The sequence below is a fragment of the Bemisia tabaci genome, chromosome 2, assembly GCF_918797505.1.
Source record: "Bemisia tabaci chromosome 2, PGI_BMITA_v3".
NCBI classification, from domain to species: Eukaryota; Metazoa; Arthropoda; class Insecta; order Hemiptera; family Aleyrodidae; genus Bemisia; species Bemisia tabaci.
The window spans coordinates 67,271,825-67,291,855 of record NC_092794.1 but is presented as its reverse complement, the minus strand read 5'-3'; the positions used below and the strand labels follow the sequence as shown (position 1 = coordinate 67,291,855).

At 40.6% G+C, this 20,031-nt stretch overlaps 1 protein-coding gene across 1 annotated transcript in view; it reads right to left on the bottom strand.

Annotated features, from left to right (window-relative positions):
* LOC109041727 (uncharacterized) overlaps positions 1-18,794 on the bottom strand; it is a 120,351-nt gene extending 101,557 nt beyond the window's left edge. Inside the window, exon 1 of the mRNA XM_072296139.1 lies at positions 18,580-18,794. Within this exon, the coding sequence (XP_072152240.1) occupies positions 18,580-18,642 (63 nt within the window). The 5' untranslated portion in view covers positions 18,643-18,794. The remainder of the gene's footprint in view (positions 1-18,579) is intronic.
* Positions 18,795-20,031: the final 1,237 nt, after the last annotated feature.

Genomic DNA, 20,031 nt, shown 5'->3' with positions numbered 1-20,031 from the left:
ATCTAAATCAGCCCCATATCTGTGATAATATATCAAGCGCCAAAAAATCTGTGATTCTGTGATTTGTGATTCTGTGATAGCTATCAAGGCCACCGAGCGTTCCCCAATAAAGTTTGTCTGTATTCAAGTTTGTCGTTGATCTTATATTGCCTGCAATACCTAAATTTAGTTTGTAGTATATTTTCTTTCTGTTGCCTCTATCTCAACTCTATTCACGCTTCCCACCATCTAGGTTTTGAGAGATATGCATCGGCTCATAATGGTAGCAGAGCGATCAACTTTAATTTTCTGAATTGACAATTCTGATAATGGTATTAGAGAGACAAACTTTTTGATCCTAGCAGATTTAATGTTCTGAATTTAATGTTCTGATTGCTGAATGGCAATATTGAATTAACTCGTTGTACCTGTTTGAATTTTATTTATGTGTATGTTATGTTAACTTTTGTAAATGTTTCAGGCTTTTAGGTTAGGAAAGGAGTATTGCTCATAGTAAGTTTTAATTTTAAGCTCTAATTTTAAGTTGCACAGCATCAAGCAGTTAATGTTACTGAACTCCCCTTAGGTTGTTTTATTGTCGTTCTGTGCTTGTTTGTATGCTGTGTGTTTGCTTTTTCCGTGAAAATTTCTTTGGTATTTTTGTTGCTGCTGTGATTGAGTTTCAAGGATGAGTTATCTTCGCTGTCCTGATCTTCTTCTTATTCATCATTTAAAATATGAGCTTCGTGTTCGCCAGCTAGGCGAAGATGGCGACGCTCACCATTTGCTTACCGAGCTTCGCGCTGCTGTGGACTTGGGCATTAGCCCAAACCCAATGGTTATTAGATCTTTTGATCCTGAGCAGGAACTGATCGAGGTTCAAGGAGATGTTCTTTGCCTTTCTGGAGAAATCTCTAATTTTGAATTTAGTCTCCTCTCCAACCATGAGAGAGATATTATTGCTCAGTTAGAGCACAACATCGCTCGACGGAACAATTTGAACTGTTTATCTTTATCTGGCGACATTGCTGACAATGTCAGGGTCAATTGCAATCAACCCAGAATATTTTATTTGCCTTCAACTCCAAAATTGAAGAGCTTCGAACAGCAGTCGCTGCTGCAGTTTCGACCTTTGTCTCATCTGTCGACTCTTCAGTCGCCACTTCTATTGTCTCGTCAGTCCCTTCTGTTTCTTTCATTGCCAGCCCTGGTTCCTCACACACTGTGACTTGCAGCCCACCAACCCCTATTTCATCAATGGCAATGCCTGTGACCGGTGCAGCTCCATCTTTTGGTTTTTCCCAACTTCGTCCTAGAGCTACTTCTCTAATAACCTTAGCATCTTTTAGGCCTCGGAGCTCATCTACCTTCTCCTTTGCTCCAGCTAAGTTTACTCCAAAGAATACTGCCCAAATTTCAGGTTTGCCTCCGGTTTCTTCTGCACAGTTGTTTCCTCCTATTACTCCAACCCAGTAGTTGCCAAATTACCTTTCTATCCCTTCTACCAGTTTGCCTCCACAGGTCTCATCTGCGCCCTTGTTCTCATCAATTCTACCCCAGCAGCAGTCTGCCCCTTCTGCGCCCTTGTTTTCTCCTGTGATACCTTATCAACCTGTACATTCTGCACCCTTGTTTTCATCTATAGCACCTCAGCAACCTCCTGCAAATTCAGCGTTTGCTTCAATGCCTCTTGTGGACTATGCCCCAGATGCCTCTTATCCTAATGTTTTCTCTGAGAATCCTCTCTATCAAACTGACCCTCCAGCGAGCTGGAACCTTCCCAGCAGAATGCAGTCCACATGGACCCGCAATTCTAAAGTCTATAGTAAAATGAGAAATCCTATGGATAATCTTTTGAAAACCTTAAAGGAAACAGATGGTCTGAATTCCTAAAAATTAGTTGAATTTTTGTCTCAAGTCCTTCAAATTCAGGACAAAACAGGCTGTAAAGATTCCGATCTTCTAGAGGGAATACTTGCTTACACGAGTTCACCCTTATCCCAATGTATCACTTCTACTCTGTCTTCGAACGGTTCTTTCGATTACTTCCACCAATTAGCCCTTCTGCCTCCGTGTGTCGGGCGCCACCTAAAAACCCACCTAGTTGATCGATTCCAAAAGGACACGGAAACCTTCAATGCCTTTGTTCATGAGTTCATGACATCTATTTGAAAGCCCGAGTGATGAAAGATGCACGACCCGAAAAAGAGCTAGTGGACATTATAGTTTCTAATATTCATCCAACAACAAGGTGTCATTTTGTCTTCCAAGAGAGACCTTCTACCTTTGCTGATCTTATTAAATTAAGCCTGGTGGCACAGGATCGTACTTTTGCTGACTCACAGCGAAAAGTGCAACAGACAGCGACCCCTACCACTTCTTTGCCTTCTACTTCAAGCGCGCCCAACAAAGGTATGCGCCCATTTGTCAATGCTGTAAATCCCCCAGTGTCTACTACTTTTCCTCCGAATACGGCAACTCCTCCACCCCCTGTTGCCCCTATTTCTGACCAGGGTGGCAAGCGTCAGGGAAAACCGGGAAAACCGGGAATTGTCAGGGAATTTTGAGTGACCGGGAAAAGTCAGGGAAATGTCAGGGAATTATTGCCGCGGTCAGGGAATTGTCGTAGCGCATCAGCGCATCTTATGAACTAACGTGTACATTACGTAGCAAACAGAGTTCCGTCCCTCCTCCACATCCACATGGCAACAGTGTCATAGAATAATAAAGCTAACGCCTATAGAAGGGGCACTCGCGTAAGTGGCCGTTGTGACTCTCGCCTGCTGTGTCCAGGTTTGGTTAGGTCCCGTTGCCCTATACTTTTCTGAACCCGCCAGCTCTTTGCAAGGTTGTCAAATGTAATAGTAGGGCCCAGCTAATTGCAGGGTTGCGAAATGTAGTCAGTGGTGCCAACGAAGAGTCTAATGTTTTGTAAGTGTAAAAGTCACCGTCACAGAGTAAAAGAGTTTGAGTACCAAAATTAATGTAACGGAAACGATTTCCACAGCCTCGTCGTGCTCATGCTGGCCAGATGACTGATAAAATCAGATGTGATCAGCTACAGTTAGAGTGTTACAGTTGGCTATTGCCGCCATTTTCATTCTGAATGTAAACAATACCCGCCAGCTCCAGCTCAAGAGCTCCAGGTCCCTGTTCTTCTTCTTCGTCATGAAATCTGCGAGAGTGTCCTTTCTATAGGCGTAGCCTTATTATTCTATGACAGTGTTCCACGATCGGTCATTTCCGCCCGACTCCGTTGGGTGTCGTTCCTTTTCGTCGGTCCCCCACTCCTCCGTCATCGTTGTGACTTACCAACCTATGCACACTAAAAGAATGATCCTGTCTGGATCCTGTCGGTTATTTCGTTGCGCCCGGCGGCTTTCGGTAGGGGGAACTAACAGAAACACGCGCGGATCGGGAATCGTTGACAACCGTGTACCAATAAAAACAATTTTATTAATAACCTCGAGTCAGGTCCGTGCAGATCGTGGTGTATACTATGCATCGTTCGAATCTGCCGTGTTTTGGTAGAAAACATGTAAGGTTGGTGCAACTGCATGGCTGGGCGGTGAAATCCTCCTAACCTAACATCGTAAATGAAGTGGTGCTGGTGCTGAACTGAACTGTGCAAACTGTGTGTAATTTTTTTTTCTGAATTTTCTTTGATTGTGAAATGGTTATCTCTTTTTATCAAAATAAGTTAAAGATGTGCATTCCAGGCTATAATTCATTCAATTATTCAGCACCGAATTTACCCACAACATTCTGAGTGCAACTGCGCGTCGATGACTTTAAAAAGTCAGGAAATTTAATCGTATTCAGAAAAAGTCGCGGTCTCTTGCCTACAAAAAGTCAGGGAATTTTATTGTAAAGTCAGGGAAAAGTCAGGGAATTTTGAAATTGAACTTGACTTGCCACCCTGCTGACGAACCGCAAGGTGCAAAGAAGGATTATAATTGCCACACTTGCGGAACCAAAGGTCATATTTCTCGTTTCTGTCCCAACCGAGCGGCCCCAAAAAACTAGATTTACACCGGGTTTTACGGAGTGGAGACCAGGTGTTCAGTGTTGCTGAAGAAAACATTGATTTGTACAAAGTGTCAGCAACTCCTCGCACTCCCTTGCCTTTCATTAAGACTACTTGTGGAAACTTGGAAGTTTCTAGTCTTGTCGATTCAGGAGCCTCTCGTTCATTAATTTCTGGTGAGCTTTTCAAGCTATTATCTAAAAATCGTTGTGTTAAAAGTGTCGAAGATTATAAAATGGATTGTTATACAGCTGCAGCTGCCCCAATGGAAATCTCCAAAAAGATTGTCCTCCATTTTAAAATTCACAACTATTCTTGGGATTTTTCCTTCCTTGTAGCTCCTACCTTGTCTTGCGACATGATTTTAGGTATTGATTTCCTTTGTCATACTGGATTAGTTCTGGATTCTAAGCGCGGCCAAATTCATTTTGACTTTTTCAAAAAGAAGAGAATTCTGCCCCTTACTTGCTTCAAACCAGTTTCACCTGTTGCTGAAGAGCCAGAACTTGACGATGAATACTGGAATCTTATCGGCGACTTTTCTGATTTTATCTCTGCCATCACTGATTGGTACCAAGAAGTCCAAGAGGATGAGCTCTCATCTATCGACTCGTCCCATCTCATCCTCGAGCAAAGAGTAAAAGTAATGGAAATTTTAAAGAAGTATGTTAATGTGTTAACAGCTAAATTAGGTTGCACTAATCTTCTAGAGTACGATATCATAATGACAAGCACCACGCCTGTCAGAAGATGTCCTTACAGTTTGTCACCTCCAAAAATGGAGCACATAAGGAATCTTATCAATAAGCTTTTAGATCTAGGCGTCATTCGTCCCAGCAAAAGCAGCCATTCTTCGCCAGCTTTTTTAGTCCCTTAGGGAGATGACTATCGGATGGTTATTGATTATCGCGCTCTGAATAAGCAAGCTGACATTGAAGCTGTTCCCTTGCCTGATTTAAACACGGCGTTTTCTTGGTTCGGCAAAGCCAAATGGTTTTGCGTTTTTGACTTGAATTCTGCATACCATCAAATTCCACTCACGGAACGTTCCAAACCTTTCACAGCTTTTACTTTACCTTTTGGTCTATACGAATGGAATCGCATTCCTTTCGGTCTTGCTACTGGAGCCCAAGTTTTAACGCGCCTTGGTAATCTTATGTTTGATGATATGCGTTTCAAAAGTTTGGTTAATTTCCTAGACGACTACGTTCTCTTTGCTGAAACTTTTGAAGAACTGATGGCTGTGCTCGATGAAGTTCTTCGTCGTTTTGCTGATGCCGGCATTACTCTAAATCCCAAGAAACTAAAAATTGCTGTAAAAGAATTTGGTTATCTAGGCTATCTCTTCTCTAAAGGATGTATTAAAATCGATCCTGATCGTACTTTCGCCATTAGGCGTTTTGACCCGCCTCGTGATCCTAAAGGCATTGCCCGTTTTCTTGGTATGGTAAATTTTTATTCCAAATTCATCCCTGATTTTGCCGCTCACGCCCTGCCCTTAAATCAGCTACGCCGTAAAGGAGCCAAATTCATTTGGGGCCCTGAACAAGAGGAAGCCTTCTGTGATTTAAAGAGAGCCATCATGGAGCCTCCAGTCCTTCAGACTGCAGATTTTGAGAAAGAATTCATTGTCCAGAGCGATGGACCTGGAGCAGCTTTAGGTGCTGTACTTTCACAACTTGTAGAGGAAGATCGACTTCCAATTTCTTTTGCTTCTCGCACTCTAACTGAACAAGAGGTTAAATTCTCAACCTATAAGATTGAATGTTTAGCAGTGCTCTTTGCGCTTGAAAAATTCCGTTTTTATTTAGAACATAAAGAATTTCTTCTGGAATGTGACAATGAAGCTCTGACTTGGCTTCTTGCACATCCAAGACAACTAGGTCGCCTTGCTCGTTGGGTAGTAAGAATTTTAGCTTTTAAATTTAAAGTCAAACACACTAAAGGGACAACCAATGTTACTGCCGATGCCCTTTCTCGAATGTTTTACCCGGAAGATACCGAGGCCTACCAAGAGCCCATAATTGTTAATTTTGTTGACCTCCTGCGACTTGCCAACCTAATCAATGTCGTAAAAATCGATTTGCCAGCCTTCCCTGTGGCTTTCACCGACATTTTAGAACATCAAATTGAAGACCCAGATCTTGGTCCCAAAATTATTAATTTGCGAAATGGAAAGTCTTTCCCACGTTTTTCTCTTAATAAAGGTGTTTTATGCTGTTTAGAAGCTCGCACCAAACAACCTAAAGTCGTTCTTCCACAATCATTAATACCTTTGGTCTTCAAGTATTATTATGATTCCCCCATAGGTGGTCACCTTGGTTGTTATAAAACAGTTCAGAAAATCGGAGAATATTTCACCTTTCTAAACCTCCGGCAAGACATCGAGAAAAGAGTCAAGTCTTGTGAAATTTGTGCCTTATCTAAACCCGCACAAAACACCCATTTCGGTAAATTAGCCTCCCAAATCCCAGAGAGACCGATGGAGAAAATCCATATTGATTATATGGGACCACTAGTTAGATCAAAATCTGGCAACAGATTTATTTTAGTCTGCATCGATATTTTCTCTCGCTTCATTTGGCTCGCTCCAACGCGCGATGCAACTGCCCAAAATTCGGTAAAGGAATTGCAGTGCATTTTTCAATCTGTAGGTTTTCCAAAATTTATTACCTCTGACAACGCCAAGTATTTTAGAGCAGGCGTATTTCACCATTTCTGTGTAAATTTTAATATCCAGCATATCTACACTGCTGCTTACCACCCCCAAGCTAATAATTCTGAAAGAGTTAACTGTAATCTGAAAAGTGCTCTGATTGCCTATCATTCTAATGCTCAAACAACATGGGACCAGTTTACCTTGGATACAACTTGCTCTAAACACCACTAAGCATGAGGCCCATGGTTGTACTCCCTTTGAGCTATTCTTTTCTTTCAAACCAAATCATCCCTTGTCTCTATCCTGGTCTCTTAATGAGTTATTACCTGATGACCCATCCAAGGCAGTTGATGTTTTGAAAAAAGCCAAAGCCAAAATGTTTCAATCCCATGAGCGCAAGCGAGAAAGATACGATGCAACTAGAACTCAACATCCCTTCGTGGTAAATGATCTTGTTCTAGTCAAAACCCATCCCCAAAGTAAGAAGATGAAGCAATTCATGGCCAAACTTGCTCAACGCTGGTACGGCCCTTTGAGGATCTCTGAATTTAGAACCCCAGTCACCGCAGCACTTGTCGACCCAAAGACAGGAAAATTTGAACGAATAGCTCATGTCAGCCAGTTGAAGGTTTTTCATGCAGCGTAAGTGTCTTGGAGGATTCTCGTCTCGAATTTTTCTTGGTTTTGTTTCTCGGAGAAAGCAAACTTTCCAAGGTTTACGTCAGGTGGGAGCAATTTCCGTTTGAGGCTGTTTGCCCAGGATTGTGGAAATTGCTGTCACCCCGAAAACCAAGGATTTTCTTGTGTGTATGTGTGTCTAGTGTTTTTATGTTCAGGGCGAAAATTTTAGAATCAGGTTTCCAGGTGTCTCGTTTAAATATTTTAAGGTTCTGCTCAGTGTTATGTAATTTTGTAATTTATGGTTTAATAAACTAGGTTTTGCTCAGAGTTAGGTGATTTTCTGATTTTCTGGTTTAAAATTTTTACTGTCAAAGTAATGTTTTTGGAGAATTTTAAAGCAGCAGGTACATCTTGTCAAGTCAGCTTATAGCTGTTTGGACCATAACCCAGAGGTCCGTGGATCGATCTGTTTTGAAGTTTTCTATGCATTTCAGTCTTAATCTTTCAGAGACTAAATTTTAAACCAGTAAAATTTTTTTTAAAGATGTTAAAGTAAATTGTGTGTTGAAGTGTCTGGACAACACATCTCCTCTCATCGAAATGTTTTTCCCTTTTGTTGTATATAACTTGTGATTTTGTGGTCTTTTGTGGGGTTCATTGTTTATTTCCTTGTGTAGTTAATGATGGGAATGACAGGTTTATACCTGGCCATCATTGACTAGTGGTTGGTCTGCCTGCCGATTTTGACTTTTCTTGAAGGTAGTTTGTTTGCGGCAAACTCCCTGGGGTTCTTGACCGCAAATCAGTCCCCAAAATCACCTGATTTTGTCTTTAGTTTAGATTTTGCTTAATTTTAGTTGTTTAAGTTTGTCCGTGATATTAGTTGACTAAGTTAAAGAAATTAGGGATAGGTTCTTGAATGTGAATTTGGCTAGGGCTTACTACCCTTTTGCTGTCCTGATCATTTCTCTTTCTCTTCCTTGGCTGATTTTCGAATAAAGCCTTGCAATCATTGTAGCTTTACTCATGATTAGTCAAGCTTCGGGTTTATTTGAGGGCTACAGGTTATGTTGCTCAAGTAAATGGAAGGAATTTTAAGTTTGTCACCTGACGCCTCTTAGGATTTTTTTTTCCCCTTTTTCTCTCTCTTCCTTGGCGAATTTTCGAATGAAGTCCCGCAATCTTTGTAACTTCACTCATGATCAGTCAAGCTTCGGACTTGCTTGAGGGCTACAGCTTATGTTACTCAAGCAATGGAAGGAATTTTAAGTTCGTCACCTGACACCTATAAAATTTTAGAATTTTCTTTCTCTTCTCAGAGAATCTGAATTCAATTTCTATCTTTTTCTTTCTTGACTGGCACCAGACTGAGGTCCCATAATTTATGTTGCTTCTCTCATTGTCTTTCAAGCTTCAGACTTGTTTGAGGTCTACAGTTTATGTTACTCAAGCAATAGAAGGAATTTTTAGTTTGTCTACTGACTTCTCCTAATTTTTGGCTTTGCTCGAAATTTTGAGAGTTTGATTTTCAGAATTTTTTGATGAGTGATTTTGAGATGAAGTTCGAATTCTTCTGGAATTTTGGAATTTCACCTTTGATTTTGAAGTCTCACTTTGAATTTTGAAATGAATCTTAAATTTTGAGTTTTCACCTGGAATTTCGAAAATTCAAACCTCAGGAAGGTTTTGAATTTCAGAAAGATTTTTGAAATTTTAATTTTCGCGAATTTGTCCTTAATTTCTGAGTTATTTGTGTTTAAGGAGCTACTTCCTGTTTGAGGTAAAGCTCAAAAATTTATTTCTTGATCTCGTGTCCCCTTGATAATTTCTTAGGGTGTTGTGATTTTGGTAAGACCAACCACTATAATCTTCGGCGTTGGGCTGTCTGACTCGAATCTAGCTCATTTGCCATTAGGTCTCAGACCTAGGCCCTTTGTGGTTTTACCGGATTGAGAGTAGGCTCTCGTTAGTTTTAAGTTATTTGTTGAGGTCCCGACAGGGAGCTTCGCTTTCCTTCGTGGATACAACTGGCTGGTACCTACTGGTCGCGGCTGCCCCTTTTTCCTTTTGTCTTGAGTGTTGTTTTCTTGTGTTGATTTCTTTGATGACTTAGAAGAGCTCTCTTAGAATGTATCGCCCTTTGAGGCAGAACTGATACAACTCAGCGGAGACTCTGTCTTTGCATCAGACAAATCAGTGTGTTCTTTTGATAAGCTTTCGATGGGAGGGGGAGTGATGTGCCATCCTACAATGCCCTATCTGAAAGTAAATAAATTCGCGGGCTATTTTTAAACTTTACTTTGCTGCAATTGGTCTGAGTTCTCAGGATCTGGGAAGTTGCAAGAATCAGAATCAGCATTGGTGCGCTCTCTCGCGGCTAACGCCGAAACCCTAGTTTTCACCTTCACTTTTCTCCAGTAGCGCTCTACTTTCGTGATCAGGCCTTGTGTCCGGCCACTTTTCTCTCTCATCTCTGTGTGTCAGCCGACCGAGAGTTTTTGGTGCCAAGTTTTAATCATCGTCTTTCCTCAACATCTGAGCATCTCCCTTAACCTGGAAGCCTGAGACCTGCACCTGGAAGGGCAATGCTAGCCGCCTTTTGCTAAAATCGCAGTTTCCAAACCCCATTTTGGGTAAGTTTGACATGTGAATCTTGAGCTTATCTTAAGCTTTTAGGCTTTCCAGCCTCGTGGCGATTCTGCCCAAGGCATACCTAAACCAAGTAGCCTACCAACGTCAAAGATCTCTTAGAACCTCAATTCAAGGATATCATTTTCAGTTCTTTCCCAGCACAAGAATGTCGGTTTTTCTAGCAAATCTAACTTGTTCATTTTAGCCTGGAGAACGCATGGAGGCTCTTTGATCTGATCGCCTGTCGCAGAGACCTAGTTTTTGGTCCTAGTTACCGAACTCCTCGGCAACCTCAGAAACTGGTTCCTTCTCCTGTTGCATAGACCTTAGGCCTAGTTGTTATTCTCACTCAGAGAAGGAGATGTTTCCATGTTCTCTCTCGGCCAAACTGTCAAGCTCCTACTTTTGAGATGCGCTGCGAGCATTATTCAGGTGTGCTAAGCTAAGCACTGTGTTTTCCTTCTGATTGTGAACGTAAAGTACTTGATCTCACTTACGCTGGCCTTTCCTATTTATTTAACAGATGAGACTGCATGAGCCCTGAGAGCTCTTTGTTTTATTATGCTTGTGTATTTTTCTCATTTGCAGGATTATTCTGTTATTTCTAGTCTTATCTCTGAGCCCACTTTGGCCTAGTTCAGTACATGCTGGCCTAAAGCGAGCCGCAACCTTGTTTAGTAGAATTTCAGTACTTAGGTTTTCTGAGCCTGCAGATTTAGTTATTCTGAAGCCCCTAAGGCAGAGCTGTTTCCCCAGTATTATTTTTAGCTATAGTTTTCCTGATAGTTGATCATGCACATGGACCTAACTTAGCCCTAGGCCTGCGTCCGTCTGACCAGGCAGTTCGTACTTTGTACTCAGTGCCTTCCATGATCACGTAAAGCATGTTTTTCCTAATTGTTAGTCTGTCCCAAATCAATGTGTCAAACACCCATAAGATTTCTCTGAGCCTTCTGCTCTATCGAATGTGGAACCATTTTGAGTTTACCTAGCACCAAGTTAGGTCTCATTCCTGTTTTTTTGTACTATACAAATTCGATATTTCAACAGGGTTTTTCTATAGGATCCAGGATCATGCGGATCCCGTGGTGATTTAGATTGCTATCCCGTGCTGATTTAGATTGCTATCCTGTGCTGATTTAGATTGCTGATTATTGTACATCCTGTTTCTCTGAACAAAACCCTTGGACCGGCTTCATCACCAGCATCATCATTAGTCTCACCTCCAGCTGAGTTTATTTATCTTTTTGTCCAACCTTAAGAAGTTTGTAGTCAAAGTAGTGTAGTGTCCTTTTGACATCTTTGAGTCCTATCGGACCACAACCGATTTGTTCAGACCCAACTCACTCTGAGTGACATCTAAATCAGCCCCATATCTGTGATTCTGTGATAGCTATCAAGGCCGGATACTTATGATCCTCAATCTGCTATCCCCCTTCAAACTACCCCTTTGGTAACAACATCTGAAAATCAAACCACAAATGCTAAACCTAACAAGGAATTCGAACTCATAAAAATACCAGCTCATCAACTTGATTTTGACCATTCAGAATCAGTAGAAAACATCTATAAGATCGAAGCAATTGCTCATACTATTGTTAAAATAGAGCCAATGAAGATAGATAATAAGATTGTTCCACAGTGCCGAAGATGTCAGTGTTTTCCGCATACTCACAACTTTTGCAGAAAAAATCCACGGTGTGTCAAATGCGCAGGCAAACATTTATCTCCTGCGTGCCCTTTCAAAGGTCGAAGCTTAAATCCAAAATGCGTAAATTGTGGCGCGATCGGTCATCCCGCAAGTTATCCCGGATGTCCCTTCGCGAAAGAATTTCAAATTGCACGAAAAAAGCAACTCCAAGCTAAGAAAAACTCCCCTGATCAAAAAAGTTTTCCGATATTAGGGCAAAATATACCAACCCATGTTCCTCCAAAGAAATTAGATAGGACTTTTGCTCAAGCATTATCAGGCAATACAGCTACCCCGGCAACACAGGGCGCAGGAGACAGTTCCGCCGCTCTGATCGGTGTCTTATTACAAACAATAGAAACTTTGAATGCTCAGCTCAGAGTTCTCACCGAGAAAGTGAGTAAACCTTAAGCTAACCAGAAAATATAAATAAAGAAATGAATGACTTTTTTAAATTGAATTGTGATTCATTGACTAATCCGAATTTTTTAATGTCTCAACAGAAAAATTATCCAGAAATCAATTTCGATGATGTTAAAAAGCTACGAGCAAAGACGAATTGCAAGTCATTAAACATTATGGCATGGAATTGCGGCGGACTGACCCGGGTAAAGGCCGAAGAATTCAACGTTACGCTTAAAGATTTTAATGTGGACATCGCTCTCGTGGCAGAGACTTGGTTCACAAAAACCGATTATAAAAGGTACTTTGCGGGGTACAAAGTATATAATGCATTGCACCCAGCCAACAAACACAGAGGTGGGTCATCCATTATTATTAAAGAAAATTTTAAACATAATCTGGTAAAATTGATTGAGACTCCAGCTTTTCAAGCTGTAGTAATAAGCATTCATGCAGATATAGGCAATTTTAATGTTGCCTCACTCTATACCCCACCTGGTAATGTCCTATCAATGGAAGATTATATCGGTTTTTTGGAAGAACTGGGTCCCACGTATCTTGTGGGTGGAGACTGGAATGCAAAGAGTCCCAGATGGGGATCCAGGATTACAAATCCTAAAGGGGAATCTTTACTTGCAACAGTAAATAAAACTGAAGGAAATTTTATCACCCCAGGAAAGCCGACAAATTACCCTCATGTCCCGGGCCACAAGCCAGATTTAATTGACTTCTTTATTTATCAAAATTTAAACATAGTCGATAGAACCTCATGTGATACTATCCCCATGAAAGTCTTACAAGGTCATGTAAAAATTTTATTAGCTATATTTAGTAATCCTGTTTTAGATGAGAGACCTCCCAATATCTGTTCTAAACGGACAAATTGGGAACAATTTCGTTCAGATTTGGAAAAATTAATAGTCAACAACATTCCAGTTGCCACCCCTGCGGATATTGACAGGGAGACGGAATTGTTGGTGGAACACATTCAACAATGTGCGAAAGCTAACACCCCACTGGCTACTAATAATTCAAGGCCATATGCTATCCCCAAGGATCTGCTGAAACTAATTCGTTCTAAAAGAAAAGCAAACCGCATTTCTGTCTCTTCCTCAAATCCAGAGGATAAAGCACATTTTAATCGACTAAACAAAATAGTCAAAAAACGAATGAATGAATTTCTAAATTACAAATTTGAAAATTTCGTAAAATCATTTTCACCACATGCTGACAAAAATTACTCTCTTTGGGCAGCTACAAAGTACTTAAAAAGACCCAAGCAACTTAAATTTCCTTTTAAAAAAGCAGGTAACACCTGGGCTGAAACAGACTTGGAAAAAGCAGAACGGCTAGCGGATCATTTCGAAATGGCTTTCCAGCCACACAACGATATTGCCGCACCCTCCTTAGATTCAGAAAATGAGAGTTCCACTGACAATCCCCACTCCGAACCGCACAGTCGGAGAGAGGTGTCCTCATCAAAAACTCGAAAATCAAGGAAAATACCACCAGTAAAAATCAAAACAATTTCTCCATCTGAGATAACCAAAGAAATTAAAGGTCAAATTAAAGCCAAAAAAGCTCCTGGCTATGACAAAATTTCAGGTCTTATTTTGAAAAACCTGCCGAACAAAGCAATTATGAAATTAACAGCTATTTTTAATGCAGTCATTCGTTGCAAATATATCCCCAAGCAATGGAAAATGGCCGAAATTTTTACTCTTCTAAAGCCAGACAAACCACCAGCAGAAGCTGCTTCTTATAGACCAATTTCCTTACTGCCGGTCATAGGAAAATTATTTGAAAAACTTTATATAAAACGTTTAAATAAAATTGTAAAGCAAAATAACTTAATCATTGATGCCCAATTTGGCTTTAGGGCTCAACATTCAACAGTGGATCAATTACACCGTGTCACTAAATTTATCGAAGATTCTTTGGAAAAGGGCGAATACTGCGTGGCTGTTTTTCTTGATGTAGCACAAGCGTTCGATCGAGTCTGGCATGAGAGGCTCGTCGATAAACTTTTCACCATGCTCCCATGTAACCATGTGGAGCTCCTATCGTCCTTTCTTACTGGAAGACAGTTCAGAGTCAGATATGAAAACACAACATCAGGTTTCAGAGAAATACGAGCGGGGGTTCCACAGGGCTCCTGTCTTTCCCCCTTCTCTACTCTCTCTTTACCACAGACATCCCACAGTCTGGGAGGAGGGGAAAACTGGGAGTTTATGCCGACGATACTCTCGTGCTGGCCTTGTCTAAAAGCTATAGAGAGGCACGTCATACAGCTCAGCAACACTTGAATAAAATAAATAAATGGACAATGAGAGATAAAACAAAATTAAATGCCTCAAAATCAGTTGAAGTAATTTTTACTAATCGTCCATATATTCACATCCCGCTTTCTTTAGGAGAAGATAAAATTCCACACGACTCTGTCGCCAAATATCTTGGACTTCACCTGGATTCCAGGCTCAAGTGGGGCAACCATATTAAAAAAAAGTAGCACAATTGCGACTGAAATTTTCCAATATGCAGTGGCTCATCGGACGTAAGTCACGGTTATCTCTAAATATCAAGTTGCTCCTCTACAAAACCATTTTTGGGGCCTGTTTGGAGTTACGGTTGCCAATTGTGGGGTTGCGCAGCCAAGTCAAATTTAGATAAAATAGAAATCATGCAAATGAAGATCCTGAGAAGTATTACTAAAGCAAAATGGTACGAGAGGAATGTAGATATTCACACGGACCTCAACATTGATTCAGTGGAGGACTACATCACCAAGATGTACGCTGCATACGAATTTCGTCTACACTGGCACCCCAACCCTGAAGCTCTTGAGCTCTTGGAATGGGACCGATGTGGTCGAAGATTAAGACGTCGCAAGCCCTATGAGCTTGGAATCCAGGGTTTCTCAAAATTTCCTTAATTAGTTAAACCACACGTGCCTCCCTACGCTCTTAAGACGTAATCGGAGGTTTTTCGGGCTTTGACCGAGTCCGGTCGCCCAATTCTACACAGATAAATTAATAAGGCCTTTTTACTTTGAAGTAAATCTGTCTTTATCCTTTCTCCTTAATATTATAAAGGTAGCGCTTTTTATAAAATGTATCTAGAATTAGTTTAATATTATTTAGACAATTAAGACAAGCTTTTAAAAGACTTATATGAAGTCTAAAAGTGATTATTGTACAAAATTTCTATTGTGCGAATAAAAAAAAAAAAAAAAAAAAAATCAAAGAGACCACGTCGTGCGATTTTGCCGATTTTTCCTTTATATCGTTCATTTGCATGTTAGCCCCGAAATACCATTAAATCGACTTGTTTTCCAGCAGCTGAACAGAATTGTTTATTTTTCGTTTAAATAACTCGGTAGACACTCTACTTCTAGAATCTGAAAGCTATCTGAAAAAAAAAAGCTATCAAGGCCACCGAGCCTTCCCCAATAAAGTTTGTCTGTATTCAAGTTTGTCGTTGATCTTATATTGCCTGCAATACCTAAATTTAGTTTGTAGTATATTTTCTTTTGGTCCGTTGCCTCTATCTCAACTCTATTCACGCTTCCCACCATCTAGTTTTTGAAAGATATGCATCGGCTCAGTATAATGAGGTAATCAAAAAAAAAAAAAATCTAAAATGGCGTTTCGTGCATCGATGAGTTGGTGCGCCATTTGACCGCTTGAGCGCCCTACTATACTAGAGCTCTAGTGGCAGGTCGAAATCAAAAAGCGCCGCCTATCGGCTAAGCGCTTAAAAAAATCGGATTTCGACCATTAAGAGTTAATAATATTTGGTCCGTCCCGACGCGACGCAGCGCCTACCTTCTCACTTTGTATCTGCTGTTTATCTGCTGTAAATATTAGTAAAAATTCAGCTATCAAGTAAATTGACCAGTGCCACAAATCGAAGCCGGAAGAATGCAGGAAAAATTGAGTTAAACCTTATACCTTGGACCCTGAACCTTGAACCCTGAGCGATGCACTGTTCCTCAACTCTTCGAATGAGGAGCCCTTCACGAGCTTTTCCATTGTTTAATTGTTTATTCAAGTCACTCAGGTAGAATCCCACACCTTGACGTTTCTAGCGGAAACGACATATCTCTCACGCTACTAACATTGGACTAATGTGACATGAACTTTAAAAGCTCTACAACATTAAAAGTTCGGGGTTTCATAATTTTTTGCACATCTACATCTACTACAGATGACATACATGTACAGATCATCCTTATCGGTCCGGCAGTTCGTCAGAAATAGTGCTTCCAAGATTTTGCTTGTAGCTGTATGTATAATATACCGGGTGTCCATAAAGTAACTGAAAAGTGGGTATAACTTTTGAACAAAAAAAGATAAAAGGTCGCGGCTTGTGGCATTCTTCATCATCCAAAAGAGAAAATTTTCCGATGGGGGGCTTTTCCTGGTGGACCCCCCTGGGGGGCCCCAGGGGGGGCAACTTCAAAAATTCAAATGGCAGCCCCCATTTTTTGAGACATGATTAAAAAGAACTTAAAAAGACAAGAAAAATGGCGCAAATAAAATTAAAATCGGTTATTTCGTTCAAAAGTTACAGCCGGTCAAAGTTTTAAATTGACCACTTTTCAAAAAATCGCCGATGAGCTCCAAATTATCGGAAAAACAAAGACAAACCGGGAATGAAAAGTTTGAAAAGTGCTTTTTAGGAAGAGGAAAAACAACTGACGTTGTCACAAGTCTGGATGGCATTGTTTCAAAATAAAATTTCGGAAAATTCAACATGGCGGCAAATTTGAGGAAACGCAAAAAATGAAAATTCCAGAAACTGTTATCTTTCAAATACCCTCTAGTTTAAGGAAATCAAAGGTATCAACTTTTATTCCTTTATTTGGCCAAGTAAGAGCAAATTTGCTGACTTAAAAGTTGTCAAGCGGGGCGCCTTCAATCGTTGGAGTATGCGACATCACAGGATTAAGTGTGCTGTCGAAAAATGAAGCCGATGTGAAAAAGCGCTCCTCCTTTGGGATGCTTTAGAAATGTTTGAGGTCCTCCTCCTCAAATTTAACGAGAAAAAAGAAGAAAAGTAAAATTTAGCAATTTTTGCCCACAAACTTGGCGAGCCAAAAAAACATGATTTATCCTGGTGGGGTAGGGGCGGTGGACATTTTTGACATTTCTCTCTCTGAAAATTAAAAATCCAAGAATAATTTTAATTTTCTAACTCCTGGCACTCCAATTTGGAAAGGAGGATATCTGCTACGCTGCACCGTGTCACCGATCAGATAGTGCATCAGATGTTACCGAAAAGATTGGTGTCTCAAATCGTAAGGTTGAGACTGTCAATAAGATAATCTCAATTCAGATAATAATCAAGAGTAGAACGGCGTCTTCGGAATTACAAGCGTAGCAGATATCCTCCTTGCCGAACGGGAGTGCCAGGAGTTAGATAATTAAAATTATTCTTGGATTTTTAATTTTCAGAGAGAGAAATGTCAAAAATGTCCACCGCCCCTACCCCACCAGGATAAATCATGTTTTTTTGGCTCGCCAAGTTTGTGGGCAAAAATTGCTAAATTTTACTTTTCTTCTTTTTTCTCGTTAAATTTGAGGAGGAGGACCTCAAACATTTCTAAAGCATCCCAAAGGAGGAGCGCTTTTTCACATCGGCTTCATTTTTCGACAGCACACTTAATCCTGTGATGTCGCATACTCCAACGATTGAAGGCGCCCCGCTTGACAACTTTTAAGTCAGCAAATTTGCTCTTACTTGGCCAAATAAAGGAATAAAAGTTGATACCTTTGATTTCCTTAAACTAGAGGGTATTTGAAAGATAACAGTTTCTGGAATTTTCATTTTTTGCGTTTCCTCAAATTTGCCGCCATGTTGAATTTTCCGAAATTTTATTTTGAAACAATGCCATCCAGACTTGTGACAACGTCAGTTGTTTTTCCTCTTCCTAAAAAGCACTTTTCAAACTTTTCATTCCCGGTTTGTCTTTGTTTTTCCGATAATTTGGAGCTCATCGGCGATTTTTTGAAAAGTGGTCAATTTAAAACTTTGACCGGCTGTAACTTTTGAACGAAATAACCGATTTTAATTTTATTTGCGCCATTTTTCTTGTCTTTTTAAGTTCTTTTTAATCATGTCTCAAAAAATGGGGGCTGCCATTTGAATTTTTGAAGTTGCCCCCCCTGGGGCCCCCCCAGGGGGGTCCACCAGGAAAAGCCCCCCATCGAAAAATTTCCCCTTTTGGATGATGAAGAATGCCACAAACCGCGACCTTCTATCTTTTTTTGTTCAAAAGTTATACCCACTTTTCAGTTACTTTATGGACACCCGGTAGATGAACGTTCAGTTGGTCACCCTGCGTGATTTGTTTCTCTACTATTGATAATGGGAGTTACCGTGAAGAATCAAAGTATAAAACGCATAACTTCCCTCCAAAGTGTTAGAGGTAAAAGAAGTTATCTCTTTATTCAACAACCATTATTTCTATAAGTTGTTCTATTTATGAATAACCAATTTTGTCTGTTTTTCGAATAATCAATGAACCTCTGTCTAGATTGAGGTGAAACCGGAACTACTTTGACTTACCTGAATCGATGCTACGACTATCACAAGGAACAATGTCGGGATGATCCCTGAAGCGGCGTTCATTTTGATATGGACGAATGAAATCCACTAGAGTTATCGTCGGCGAGTTGAGGACAGAGACTGAAGATACTTACACACGAATGTCGGGAAAACTTCGCCCGCCCCGCGAGAAACATGTCTGAGCAAGCACTATCCCCCCCTCCCCCTTCAAACCCCTCTCCAACCAAAGCTCTAATGGAATTATTTCCGTAACCCTCGCGGAGGGGGGGGGGGCGCTGCAGTCGCGGGCGAGTCTCTGAATCTCGGGGGGTGGGGGGGGGGACATTTTGGCGTGGAGGCGAATGTGAATCGCGCGCGGGTGACTTGATTCGGGAATAGTGCATTACTATACCGCCAACGGCATTACCTCCACAAGATTCCCCTCCGATATATTTAGAGACGAACAGAGACCGACCACGCCATATTCCGCCAATGTATTTTTAGCGAGTGGTGTTGGTGAGACACATCTAATGATTTTTCTGATTTCGCCTAATGTTGACTGGTATGGTGCCTACGGGTGGAACGACGAGACAGCCAAAAAAGTCCTAGCCTATTTCCTGAGCGACAAGGCTAGAATCTGGTATGACAACGAAAAGAGGAACAATGGATTAATAATATAACAAAAGTCCGCTTTCTTTCCCCTCAAATTTTTTTTTATTATTGTTTACTCATTTCAGGCCTTTATTTTATTCTTTTTTTTGAGTGCTAAAACAAAACCCACATCGCTATGTTCACAATTGTAATCTCGAGCCGGGCGAGCGCTTACAACTGGAACTAGGGATGTTTAAATAATCTATTGCAGTTATTGCGTCGAATTTTTTTATCGTAAAACAAAATAATTATTTTTTATTTTTTTTTAACCCTTTTTTCGCGTACCGATCGCAGTGTCACAACACAACTCGACACACCCATCCAGCCAAGAACCTTAAATACAAAAATATTTTTCTACGAAATCTGGATCACCCTTTTTCATCCCCTTTTTAGTACAAACTACGTACAAGATTCACTGATCAACCGTACATTTAGCAGCCTTCAGCTGAAATGCTCGCTCAAACCATGCCGTGCCGTGCCGTGCTCGTGAAATGCATACCTTCAATTTACTCATAGATTTAATTTCATTCAAACTAACATATGTCAAAATCTTACCATTCCTCCGACAAGAAGATAAAACTAATTTGGATAGCCACATTACAACATATAAAGTAAGAGACGAGTTGAAACGTATAGATCCACAAAAAATCATTCTATTTTTAAAAAATACACTAAACAAAAACACCAGCGAGTGCGAGAAAACTGAAATTAAAAGAGTACTTACATTCTCTGTTAAATACGCGTCAATACAAGAGTATGAGGAACAATTAGAAATCCGCCCGACTACCTTCGACCATAAAGGTAATCCAAGCGATATATACC